Source organism: Eulemur rufifrons, chromosome 20, assembly GCF_041146395.1.
Source record: "Eulemur rufifrons isolate Redbay chromosome 20, OSU_ERuf_1, whole genome shotgun sequence".
Classification (NCBI taxonomy): Eukaryota; Metazoa; Chordata; class Mammalia; order Primates; family Lemuridae; genus Eulemur; species Eulemur rufifrons.
Window position 1 is genome coordinate 4,479,622 of NC_091002.1, and position 14,242 is coordinate 4,493,863.

General features: G+C 42.7%; 1 protein-coding gene across 2 annotated transcripts in view; it reads right to left on the reverse strand.

Annotated features, from left to right (window-relative positions):
* Positions 1 to 14,242, reverse strand: part of AFAP1 (actin filament associated protein 1) — a 97,443-nt gene that overhangs the window by 48,588 nt on the left and 34,613 nt on the right. For both annotated transcript variants that reach the window (XM_069495851.1, XM_069495850.1), the window contains exons 5-6: positions 12,220 to 12,399; positions 1,190 to 1,285 (exon numbers count right to left, since the gene is read on the reverse strand). In XM_069495851.1, the coding sequence (XP_069351952.1) occupies positions 1,190 to 1,285; positions 12,220 to 12,399 (276 nt within the window). The remainder of the gene's footprint in view (positions 1 to 1,189; positions 1,286 to 12,219; positions 12,400 to 14,242) is intronic.

Below are 14,242 nucleotides of genomic sequence, written 5' to 3' on the forward strand. Positions count from 1 at the left end.
GCTGCCTCCTCTACGTGGTGGACTTATAAGTGACTTTTCTATCTATTTACGTTTCTCTGAACTTTCTGAATTTTCCACAGTGGAGCAGGTATTGGTTTTATAGTTAGGAAAGGAAGGGCGGTTCTATCACAATACCAGGATGTGGATTGTGACGGTTACTTTTATGTGTTAACTAGGAGGGTGTTTCCGGATGAGATTAACATTTAAATCAGTGACCTCTGAGTTCACCGCCCTCCCTAGTGTGGGTGGGCCTCATCCAATCAGTTGAAGGCCTGAGTAGAACAAAAACACTGGCCTCCCCATACAAGGGCATGCTCCAGCAGACTGCCCAGACCTCATGTGTACCATCAGCTCCCCGGGGTCTCTGCCTGCCAGCCCACACTGCAGATTTGGGACTTGCACCCTCCATCACTATGTGAGCCAATTCCTCATAATAGATCTCTTTCTACATAGATACATATCTCATCGACTCTTTTCCTCCGGAACCCTGACTAATACAAGGACAGACAAAAAACAATCTGTCTGTTCATGGGCACGGGGTAAAGGCGGACAGCTCAGAAAGCTCCTGGGACACAAGCTACTGGCAGAAGATCTCACGGCAGGAAGCCAGGGATCTCCAAGGAAATGGCATCCGTCACATGTAGACAGATAAAGTACAATCAGAGCGGGGCGTGTGCCCAACAGTGATGGGTTCTGCACATTTCTGGCAAGGAGGGGTGTACAAATGACAGGCCACCTCCCAACCACTGTGCTCTTCCTCTGCCTTCCGATAAGCAAAATGAGTACACTGTAGAGGGGGCAGGGGGGGTCTCCTGGTCTGTTAGGAATAAGCCCTCGGGAAGGTACATTTATGAAGCACCTGCTATACCCCAAAAATAGACAGACTTGCATTCAGATACCAACCTTGCCATTTAATAGCTATGTGACTTCGAACAAGGCCCTTCACAACTTTAATCCATTTCTTCATCCACAGCTGGAAATAACTACGCAGTCTGTGAAACGACTTACTTAAGCTTAGTACAAACTCAGAAGTTAAAATGGATGGGAAGCAGAATTGCATTTTTTCTTTTTTTTTTTTCTTTTCCATCTGAAAGTGCTGAAATTCTCAAAGAATGTTATTAAAACTTTGAGGAAGATCTAAATCAACTGCAAGGTTATTATTCCCAGAAAGAACAATGAACGCCCTTACCTTCTCTAGTTCTGCCTTGTGCACCGGGGAGCTTGGCGGAGGAGGGCATTCTGAATCCGCAGGCACACTGCAGCCGCTGTAGGCTTCTTTGATCACCTATGAAAAGCACAGCCATCTTTTGTGTGAGCCCAAAGGCAAAGACACTTAAACTAGGGCTCCCACAAGGGGAACAGATGGAGGCATATGGTGTGGCAGGGAAATGCATGGGATCAAAGGCACCTGGCTTTGAGTTCCAGGGTGCCAGGTGTTCATTTGTTCACTTACTCATTCACCAAATATCTACCCAAGACTGGAACCGACATAGACGAACAATGCATTTGAGGTTCCTACTCACATAGAGTTTCAATCCATGTCATTTAGGTATCACCATAAATAATAAATGTCACCAAAAACATGTAGGGAAACTAAGACAGCAGTAAGTGCTACACAGAATAAAAGATGGTGCTTTAACGAAATGGTGGGTGGCTACTTAGATCAGGAGCCCTGGGGGGCCTTACTAGAATGACATTTAAGGGTCCAGCCATGTGAAGAGCTCGTGGAAAAGGGTTCTAGGCAAGAGAACAGCTGGTGCAAAGGCCCTGTGGTAGGTGTGAGGAAACCAGAGTGCCACGTGGCAGGAGGGTTGGGGAGAAAGAGGCAGGAGATGAGGTGGTAGCAGCCGGCTGGAGGCAGATCACATAATGCCTTCAGGCCCAAGGGGGAGAGACCCCAAGAGCACTTCAAGGAGAGGGGCAGGACTCAAGAGCATGGGCACAGAGCCTCCTGCATGGGTGTAACCCTGGCTGTCACCTTGGGCAAACCAACTGCCAGTGCTTTAATTCCCCATCTGAACAGCGCAGATGCCACAGCACCTGCCTTCTGAAGAAGGCAAAATGCCTGAGAAAGAGCCTAAAACACAACAAGCACGCAATTATGGGAAGGCTGTAGAAAACAGTACTTGTGGGAAGAGTTACACTGCAGCAGATGAGAAAGCGCAGGGAAATGAGTTAGAGGCCACCGTTGCTCTAGCTGTTCAGATGCAACACAGGCTGGAGCTGCTGCAGCGAGGGCAGGCACGGGAGGGGCGTCGGGGCGCCTGGAGGGAGGAGGGCCAGCCTTGCTGAGGAACCAGACTCGGGGCTGAGGGAAAAGAGACAACTCCAAGGTCACTCTAGGATTTCTGTTCCTGGCAACTGGGCAGTGAAGTCTATTCAGAGGAAGACAGTGGAGAAGCAGGTGGGTGGACATGTACGTTCAAACCACAGTCACTGCTGACACCACTATTACTGTGAGCACCTTACAGCTTACGTTAAGAGCTCAGAAAACGATTCCAGGCTAGACTTAGGGGTGCTCGTCAGCCTGGAGGTCAGGATTCTGGGCACAAGTGGCCTTCCAGGCCATCCCCTGCAGACAGTCACCCACTCGTTTCCCCAATCATTCCAGAGTTCATATAACGTCCAGGCGTGGCTCTGGTCACCGTGCAGAGGCTGCAAATGAGACAGACAAGCGTCCAGCGCCTGTGACACATTCTTGTAACTGAAAAGTTAGCAGGCACATTTTTCAAAATGTCTTCAATTCTTTTTTGGACCTAAGCTGCAATTTGAGTTAAACCCGAGCTCCTTCTGGGCAAAAAGGAAATGCCAAAGTCCTAGATATCTTTGTAGTAATTTTGCAATTTGACCTCAACAGACATATCCAAATTCACTCGGCTTGCACTGGCGTTGGGATTAGAGCCAATGACTGACAAAAGACCAGGATTGTGTTTCCAGCCATTTTACTGCTGAGCTGATGTCCACTAAATAAGAAAAAAAACGGAAATGAAAGAAGAAAGCCAGAGAGCTTGGGGCGATGTTTTCTCCTTGCTAATTCCGAGGTGCGGAAGCAGGACCACAGGCGACGCTCAGCCCAGTGACCTGTGCCTTCCAACCATGTCAGGTCTCTCTCCACGCCCGTCACCTTTGTGCCAACCTCACCACTGCGTTTTTGTCTTTATTCCCTCACCTGCCCCAATGTGATTATTAAGTCTTCTGTTGACACAGCAATTTTTTACTTGATTTGAGGACAAGACTTTGTCTTTTCTCTAGGGAAAGAGTGTTAATAAATGGAAAACTCCTGAGCTTTTGTGGCAAACAGACCTGGGCTTAAACCCCAGTTCTACCACTTGCTCCATATGGGCAGCTGAGCAGTTTCGTCTCTGAGCTTCACTTTCCTCATCAATGACACGCACAAAATAACACCTAAGGGGGTCACAGTGGAAATGAAATGATAAAACAAATATTAAGTATCCAGCCCAGTACTTCTCCCATAACAGGTATTAGTAAACCTGAACTCTTTCCCATGATTATACTGTTAAATAAATGAAAATGTCTTTCAGTTACACAAACAAAGCTGAACTTGATAAGTTCTTCATTTTACTCCATAAAACAGCCTCCACAATCCTATGATCTCAAGCTTTGTATTCCAAATACAGTTGTCCTCTTTCTCCTTTTCTTGTTTTGTTAGTGGGGGAAGAGCCAACAAAGTACTTTGGCTGTACTGCTGCAATTATCCCTGCCGGCCGCGGGGTGTGGGGAGGGCTTCGTGCGTGGCGTCTTCTGGAGAGGTGTGCAAAATGCGGGCAGCCCTCAGATTCAGCCTGGCCCACGTCCAGGAAGCCCTCTCGGGCCCTCCCGTGTGGTGGACACAGTACGCACATGCCCACAGACGGCCTCGTGTCCATCTGTCACAACAGTCACGCAGGTCTGTGTCTTCCAAGCCGTGCTCGTGAGGACAGAGGGACTGTGCCTTGCTTACACCAGTGATACAAAAAAAAAAAAAGTCTCATTAAAGAGGGAAAAAGAATGAGGGAATACAGAAATATATTGGATTTGAGATTTTCTATGAGGGAAAACAAGTGAGTGAAAGAAACAAAAGGAAAGAAACTAGGCCATCATTAAAATAAGAGGAGCCTCATGACAAAGTTTCCCAGTCCTCAGCACTGATTTCTGAAATCCTCAGTAGGGGGGAAAGTGTTTGTTAAAAATAAAAAGGCAAATCAATAAAAGCCACCTGGCATATACACACTCAAACTTCCATATCCTGCCCTAACACGCTGCCCTGCTAGCCTCGCAGGCGCCCTCACTCTCCCGTTCCGCCAGGGCCTGCGTGTCCCGCAGTCAGACGGGGTGGTCTAGCCGTTAGCGCTAACTCACACTGTCGCCTGTTTGAGAAGCTTTTCCTGATAAAGCCAGCCATACAATCTGAATGCTTAGAACACTGCACATGGACAAATTATACACTCTGATTCTTCATTATTAATATTCTCCCAGCTAGAACTCAAATTCCTCCTGGAGAGTAACAGTGATTCCAACAGTGCTTAGGAAGATGGGCACACACCAGACCAGCCCAGAGCCCAACACCGACCTGCGGCAGGGCTGGGGGTTCCTCATGGCATCTTGAGATTGTTTACGCTCCACTAGACAAAACAGTAATTACGTCCAGGGTATAAAGAAAGGCATTAGTAAAAAGTCAATTAGCATGAACCAGTCTTTATTTTCATGGATTTTTTTCAACCAGTTGCAGAGATCAGGTTATTTTCATAAAACTGTCTTTCTACTCTGTCCCTATTTATTTCCAAATTGTACCTGCAGAGTTAATTCAGGAGTCATAAATAAAAGGCTTATCACTCAAATCCTTTCACTAGCTACAAATGAGAGGTTTTATAACAATACCTTTCTATTTAAAGAGTCATGTTGTACGAGAGTTTCAGTATGTATATAAGAAAACTAGATCCAAATTGAGAATCACAAATCTTCTAAAAAACAAATTGTTATATGTTTTGTGGTAGTTTTGTTTGCTTTTAACTTGAGCCCTCAACTCGAGAAACACAACCTCTGCACATTTTTTAAGGAAACCTAACCACTCCATTTCTGGGAACACTGGCTCTCGTCTTCTGTTTGACCCCTACGCAACAGCTCATGTTTTCAACATCTGTATGCACACACACATACACACACACACACACAGAGTCAGTTAATTTTGGCAAGAGCTGCTGGTAATGGAAGTTGCAGGCAGAAAGGAGAAACAAATTTGGCAGCAATTCTTGAAGAAGTATGTGCAAAGTCATGCACTGGTTAAACACAGCCCTCATGCTTTTCATACTTGACAAAGGGTATATATATGTGACTTCATTAAAAGATGTTTAATTGTTACACTAAAGCTGTGTTTCAAAATATCGAAAGTCTGGATCATCAGTTTTAAACAATGTGGGATAATAGCAGTTCATATTAATAAAAGAATTGGCATTTGTTTTACAAAACAATTCATATGAGAGAGTTGTTAAAGCTTTTATAGGAATCCTAAAAGTGGCATTATGAATAATACCATTTATCTATTACCTATTTATTATAGTTTTAAGAGTATATTTATATCATTTTTTATTCTACTTCTTTGATAATTCTGGTAATTATTATTTTCATTTGATAGATAAATGGGAAAGAGTTTGTTGACCCAAAATATCATGAGTTAAATGTATTCCAGGAACATATCCTAGATTTCCAGACTCTTCACTCACTTTTCTCTCACCCTAACATACTCCTTCCAGCCAAGTGGGGGTTGTTCCTTTTATGATAGTAGCTCTTGCATTTTAAAAAAAAGCACTTCAATCATAAAGATGTGGCCTGTATGAGGTGAAATAAAAAGCTATGATGATAATAACATTGACTTATTTCACATAAAACTATCATTACAAAGTTCTAAATCATTTTGATTAAAAAAAGAAGAGTTAAACAAGACAGTTAAATACTGTGATCTACATTTGGGAGGCCGAGGTGGGAGGTCCACTTGAGGCCAGGGGTTCGAGACCAGCCTAGGAAACATAGTGACGCTCTATTGGTACAAAAGGACCACTTGAGCTGAGGAGTTCAAGGTTGCAGTGAGCTATTATCTCCCCACTGTACTTCAGCCTGGGAGACAGAGTAAGACCCTGTCTCAAAAAAAAAAAAAAAAAAAAAGACTGTGGTCTACAAACATATATAGACCAATTTACCAAATTGTAAAATATATATCCTTTACAAGTAGAGATAGAACATTTACAAAAATTGACTCTATGTTGAACAACAACCAAGTCTACAAATTTCTAAGATGTAAAATCATATAAAGTTCTATGACTAAAAGACAATTAAATTAGAAATCAAAAACAAATAGATAATTTTAAAAATAACCAAATATTTACAAGGTAAGCAATATATTCCCAAATAAACCATTGGTCAAAGAAACCACAACAGAAACTAGAAAATTTTTAAACTGAATAATAACAAAAGCACAAAATGTCAATATATTAATAGTATATAGTCAAAACTGTGCTTAGAAGGAAACATATAGTTTTAAATGCATGTATAAGGAAAGAAAAAAAATGTTAAAAAAAAAAATCAATGATCTAAGTGTACATTTCAAGAAGTTGGGACAATTACAGCAAATTAAGCCAAAAAAAAAAAAAGTAGAAATAAAATCATAAGGAAGAGAACTTAATAAAGTAGAAAACAACATTATAGAAAAAAATCCAGCAGAACCAAAATTTGTTCTTTTGAGAGAACTAATGAAATTGACAAACTTCTGGCAAGACTGATGAACAAACAAAGGCGGCACGGGGTGTTCTGATTTCTGGTTGCCATACAGAAAGGCCTGGGAGACCACCACTCTTCCTCTCACAATAAGACAAGTGGCTAAGCTAAAAAGGAAAAAAAAAAAAAAGGTATTTTTTTTAACCCATCCAAGCAAAGAGGATACAAAGAAACCTAAACGAACTAAATCCTAAAAGTAAAGAGTCCGTCGCAGAAAAGGAGTGACCACAGCCCCCCTTGTCACTGGCAGGATGGGGCCAGAGGGGCATCCACTACGGAGGGCAAGGGGAGAAGCCAAAGATTAACAGCCATGTGTGGCTGGCATGACTATAATTCAAGGAGCACCGTGGCCGGGCGTGGTGGCTCCCGCCTGTAATCCTAGCACTCTGGGAGGCCCAGGTGGGAAGATCATTTGAGGTCAGGAGTTCGAGACCACCCTCAGCAAGAGTGAGACCCCCCGCCTCTACTAATAATAGAAAGAAATTAGCCAAACAACTAAAAATAGAAAAATTAGCTGGGCGTGGTGGCACACGCTTAGTCCCAGCTACTTAGGAGGCTGAGACAGGAGAATCACTGGAGCCCAGGAGTCTGAGGTTGCTGTGAGCTAGGCTGACGCCACCACACTGTATGTAGCCCAGGCCACAGAGTAAGACTCTGTCTCCAAAAAAAAAAAAAACAAACACAAAACAATTCAAGGAGCACCTTGACAGAAGGAGTCTACACTCACTCACCAACCCCTGCCCTGGGGCTTTATTGAGTATATAGGCACAGCAAAAAAGCTGGAACCAAGGAAACAAGAGTTCAGAGGGGGCCCCTTGAGATGCACAGAACTTCTCCCAACTACAAGGTCGCTGCTCTGCAGATGAAGGCAAGGGCGGCAGGAAGCCTCCCCAAGGAAGGGCCAGGCTTCCCAGAGTACCAGGCACCCACCCTTCCATAGCTAGAGACAGAGCACAGGGCAGAGATTTCTCCCAAGGCACAAAAAGCCAGGGGTAAGACTGCAGAACACAGAGACCACCTCAGCAAGCCAAAAGCTGGCTGGTAGGCCAAAACCAGACACAAAACAACAAGCTGGTTCAGAAAGCCAGTCATGCATCTGCAGTACACAAAAGAGATCTCCAGGTTTTCACCACAGGTCTCAGAGCCCAAGCCAAGCTGATGGGAAGTTCCTGATGCAGCACTTCAACCCTTCTGACAGCAGAAGTGAAGTGAATCAAAGTGAAGCTGCAACAAAGTGCAGACTCTCCTCGATCACAGATGAGACATACACAAGTCACCCAGGAGCAGCTCGGTAGGGGGCCACACCCTTTTCTGGAGGGAATACAGCTCACTTCAGTCTCTACTGCTCTTTCACACAAAATACACAGAATATAATATAAACTCCTGAGGCACATTCAACAGAAGCAGTCCCAGAGATGGGCCAGATACTGGAAATATCAGAGATGCTAAAATAGGTATGATAGAAATGCTAAAATAGTTCATTAAAAAGGTGGACAACATGAAGAAATGAGGAAGTTTAGCAGAGAGATGGGAACTAGGAAGAAAGAGAGAGAGAGAGGGAGGGCAGGGAGGGAGGGAGGCTGGCCACAAATGAAAAGCAGGATGTCAGAAAAGAAGAATGCATCAGATGGGTGTAACACACCGGGCACGGAAGAGGAAGGATCAGTAAACCTGAGGACAGTAAACTAAAAGCCTCTGCCCAAGCTGAAACGCAACAAAAGAGTGATGGAAAACAGAAGAGTATCAAGAAATCCATAGGAAAATATCAAAGGACCTAACATATCTACAAATGGAATTTCAAAAGGAGAGGAGAGAAAAAAAATTGAGACAGAAAAAAGCGTTTGAAGAGAAAATGACCAAAGACATTCCAAAAGTAAGGAAAGGCATCAACCCACAGAACCAAGGAGCTCAACACACACCAAGAAAGACAGAAGCCAATAAAACTTCACCTACACACCTCACAGTGAACTGCTGAAAACCGGGACTGCCTATGAAGACAGATTTGGCTATATATCAAAATTATGAATGCTTATAGCCTTCATACAAGCAATTACTCTTTCTGGGAGTTCAGCCTACAGACTAGCAAAAGTATGAAATGATATATGCATAGGGTTATTTATTAATAATATAAAATTGTCACATCACAAGATTGAAAATAACCCAATGTCTATGAAGGGAGACAGATTTTTTTTAAGTATGGTCTATTTATACAATGAAATGCTATACACTATTTTAAAAAAAGAGCGCTCTATTCTCTAAATTGCTAAGATCTCCAAGATACTTTGCTTGGGTGAAAAAAACCAGGTGCAGAATGGTGCACCTTTTCTATGGGCAGGTGAGAGGAATTTGTGTGCACATGTACATAGAAACTCTGAAAGGAGACATACAGAGAAGACTGCTCTCCTGCACTGCTGGTGGAAGTGCAGAAAACAATTTGACAAAATCTAGTGATGCTAAAGATGTGCACCTCCTAAACCTGGCAATTCCACTGCCAGGTATCCAAGGCATCCATCCCAGAGAAGCCACAAGCGTGAGACCCAGGGACACATGCGAGAACACTGACGGCAATGCAGCCTGTGGTAGGAGAGGGTGTAAACACACTAAGTGGCCGTCAGCAGGATATAAAACAGTTCTGAGTGAAAAAAAAAACACCTGCAGGATACACGGAGTGTGAAGCCACTTACATGGAAATTGTAAAACATGAAAAAAATATTATTTATCATTCATGACTGTGTACATATATAAGTGAAGGCATTTCTTAAAAAGCATAACCAGACAGTAATAAAGACTAAATTCAGATAAAAGTTACCTTTCAGAAGGGAGAGAGAATTAAACAGGGGAGGCATATCTCAGTTCCATCTGTAGCATTTTAGATCTTAAAAAGATATAAAAGATATAAAGTAAAAAGAAAAAAAGATTCTTAGCTCCAGAATGCATCTGAATCATTGGGAATCTGTGGTTTTTAAATCTCCAGGTGATTCCAGTAAGGCGGCAAATCTAATGACAGTATCTGGAGAAACTAAACTAGACCAACTCAGGTCCCTGCTAGCCCAAAATAATTAAAATTCTATAACTGATCAACTGAAACTCGTTTTGCAATCTGACTATCATTTCTAATCAAGATTTCTTAGGTTCTCGTACTGTCACGTGTACAGGAAATAACAACACAGGCATTAAATAGAGTAACTCATCACTTTAAACTCTTGAGAAAAAGATAATTTACCCTGTTTTACTTATTTATTTATTAAAATATATTTATTTATTTTTCATCAGCAAATTCTAAAAAAAATAATTGTAATTAACTTCCATTCATAAATGGAGTCATCATTCTATAATTAGCTAAGTGTCTCTGATCTATAAGTATCTCACATCTGGTGAAACAAGACACGAGATTATTTCACTCCATCAGCATCTCACATCTTGAAAAAGTTTGTTTTTAATGGTGCATTCGTTAGCTGCACTGTCAGCTCCACGCCATTTCCCAGTGGCGCTCCAGATGACTTCACAAGAGACCAATGCCAGCAAGCAGGGCGCCGCGCTTCAGTACGCGCGAAATACAGAGGGCAAAAGAAGAAAGCATGAGTTGCAGAGTAAAGCACAGAATGCAGGATGGGTGCAGGTAACCAAAAACGTGAGACCAGGTGAAGAAAACAGAATCATAAAGCTGCTCACTGGTTTCCAAACTGTTGTTCCCTCCTTACCGAAGGGATGGTACAGCAATCACAGGCGTGAGGAACGAAAAACAAAGAAAATGGCAAACTGTCAGACGGCCCAACACAACAAGAATGAGACATGAAGCCAGAGAAACCTGACTTGGGCCCCAGCTCTGTCACTTGCTGATCACAGCGGGCATCGCTTCACTTACCTGAGACTCGGTCTCTTCACTGTCCAGTGAAACTGCTAACGATAACACCCTTTGCAGGTGCCTGTTTTGAGGACTCCAAGATAATGAGGGCAGGACAGCCCTGTGTACACTTGAAGGGCTTCAGTGCTACTGGTGACAGCGGGGTTGACATGTAACATATTGCAGTTCTGTGTCAGGAAGGATTAAACTCGACAGTAGAGATTCCTGACCACAGGACTTCCAGGAAGGTCACTCAGAGGAAGAAACCACTCTCCTCAACTCCCATACGATACAAACATGAGGAAAGCCGCAGCCACTCCCAACAAAATAAAAAAGACAACATCGATGTGTTCTGAGCAGCTGACAGACACAATGATGGCAATCATTGTTATCATTGTGGAGTCTGACCTTTCTAATTTCCTGGGGACAAGCGGGCAATGAGCATTTTAACGAACACCTGCATGTTGTAAGAAGCACCGTCACAAAAATGTTTACCAGGTTTTCCCACCTCCTTCCAACCCTTTTCATAATAGGTGCCAACAGGCAATGATGGAATAGATGGTTTGGACCAATCTTCGTAATGAAGACAATTAGAAAAGCAAGATAAAATATGCAAAGCATCTTCCCCAAAGCATGAAGAAGCTACTGTGATAGAGAGGGATTACTGGGCCAAGACACAGAAGCAGCTGGAAATCCAGAGAGGTAGCCTGGGGGCTGGCATTGCCTCTGCCAGCCCAGAGGAGGCAGCTGAGGGCAGGCAGTATCTCTGACCACTCTGTGCAAGGAGGGATCGAAAGGTGGAGTCCAGGGCATGCCAAGGATGAGGTCCCTGGCAAGGCACCCACAATCAGGATGAGGACCCCAAAGGAATGCATCTTAGAGTTAAGAGTAAAATAGGATACACATAAACCTTCTCTTGAAGGGACTGCAGGCTGACTTCAAGTAACCTGGGTGGCTCTGATCATCTCAAACCCTGATTCTGGAGAGATGACACCCCCAAACATGTGGCAGAAGCAAATGAAAATGCTCCCTGGCAGAGGAAAGGACTGTTCTAAGAATCAAGTGACTTCTATGGGGACAAATGGACACCCAACATGGCAAAGAATGAAATTGGACCCCTATTTCACACTAAATGCAAAAAATAGCAGAAAATAAATCAAAATGGATCATAAACCTAGATTTAAGAGCTAACTTTGTAATTGCTCAGAAAACACAGGTGTAAATCTTCAGGACCTCAGATTAAGTGATGGGGCTCGTACATATGACACAAAAAAGCAATAGAAAGGAAAGAAGTATTGACACCTGCTCCAACGTGGATGAACCTTGAAACCATGATGCTAAGTGAAAGAAGCCAGCCACGAAAGGCCACATCTCGTAGGAGTCCCTTTATGTGAAATGTGGAAAATAGGCAAATCTATAGAGACGAGTTAAAGTGAAATGGGTTACTGATTTGCCTCAAAGTAATCAGAATATCCAGCTATGAAAGACAAAACTATTCAGGTTAACCCATTCTGCCTATGCTTAAAAAAACACAAGTTAAAATAAAATTACATCTCAGAAAGAGGTTTGGAATTGAAAATGGCTCAGAAATGTAACAGACAACCTACCTTCAGCCACTGTTCGGCCTGCTCCTTGCTCTGGACTGCAAGAACAAGTGGGTCTGTGCCTTGCTGGGTAATTTTCAACTCGTGCTTCTTCTTTTTACTGTCCTTCGGGATATACGTAATGTTGCAGCCTTGGAGGGGCAGCTCCATCTGAGGCTGCTGGTCCTTGGAACTTTTATAGCACTGCATTCAACACAACAAACCAATGTCTATTATGAGAAAGTTCAAACAGAAACATCGCTAAATCCAGCAGAGTGAAAACGTGACTATTGGCAAGACGTCTGCAGGTCTGATCAGAGTGGAGATATCAGCAACAGGGAAATGGCTCCCCAGACTGACAAGTTCACACACACGAAACACTCCTTCATGCTGATGCTTTGCCTCCAAGTGTGGGAAGGTAACACTTATTCGTGAACTCAGCAAAAGTTACTGAGCGTCTATGACATGGTTCAGCAAGAAGCAGAAAGTCCCTGCTCTGATGGAACTTATGGGAGCATCACAGTACCCACCCGGAGATACCTGAGCATAGAAGGAACGAGCTCTAGAAGGAGATACAAAAAGGCTGTTAGTGGCCAGAACCTGTGGGAAAATGGACTGGGAATATATTTATAAATAAATGCACATAAAATATATTTACATTTACATAAATAATATAGAAAATATATTTTTAGTTCTGTTGCAACTACACAGCTCTCATGTGGAGAGACAATATAATTCAGATACTTTATAACCTATATTGTGTGATATCTGCCTATCACATCTCTATCCCCTTTCTGAAACACAGATAAATTATTTTATTAAGACCATAAGTATCAATACAAATTGTACAAAAATGTCTGCAAAGGTCTGCTTTCTAGGTGACTAGAGGATCCAAAACTCGTATTGCTCCACTCACACAACTGACGTCCACACTAAAGAGTTCAATTGATAAGGTTAAAACTGAGGTTTGGTTCGTATGGCCCTTGCTTAATGTCTATCTGTAAGACTTAGAATCAAGTCTTTGCCCAAAGGTTCCCCCCACCCCCTTGTGTTTAACTGTATTACTTAGGGCCAAAAGCATTAATGGAAAGACACAGTCAGAGGTCAGATATTGGGATACTAGCCCTGTTACCAATTTCCTGTGAGTCCCAGGAAGCTTTTCAACTTTTCTGAGCCCATTTCCTTGTTTCATAAAGTATGTTTTGCTTTTGTTGCTATTATTTTATTAAGTTACATTAAATTATCTGCTACCAAGTGCTGAGCGTAGACATCAGGGGGCATTTCATGCTTCTCACTTAATCACAAAAGTTGTCCATTCTGCAGACTCGCAGGCTGTGGCAGCCCTGAGGCGCAGCTGGTTAAGTACTAATCTTAATAACTTGCCCAAAGCTAGGAACCTGCAGAGTGGTAGACACGGGACTCCTGCCCAGCGCCGCGCAGTGCACAGCCTGCATTCCTGACTCCAAACCATTTACTGATGAGGGGATGAATGGAGACTTATTTTCAGAAATGATTTCTAGACTCCTTTCCCGTTTGATAGTTCTGAATCTGTGACTCTCAAATTGCACAGATAAGGAATACATCACCCCCTCTTTTAAAAAATTCAACTTGACAGTTGCCTTGTCTAAAAAGGAAGAAAAAAATACATCAAAACCAACTGACCTCAGATTGGTGTGAATGTTTACCATTTATCAGATTTTTTGCATTCTGAGTAAGTGCAAAAGAAAAGGCAAAAGGGAAACAGTACAGTGGAAGGAATCAGAAAAGGAATTTTTTAAATTTTAAATTGTCTAAACTTTTTAAAAATGACATAACTGTACATATTTATGGAGTACACAGTGATGTTTCAATATGCGTAATACAGAGTGATAGGATCACGGTAATTAGCATATCCATCATCTCAAACATTTGCATTTCAGAAAGGGAATTTTATAGCTTATATTTTTCCTTAGGTGAAATGCCTCACAACAGCTCTGTGATCAGCAATATGACCAACTGCAATCTAGAGGTCCTAGCAGGCTGGGTTCCCAGGGAAGCTGCTCTATAA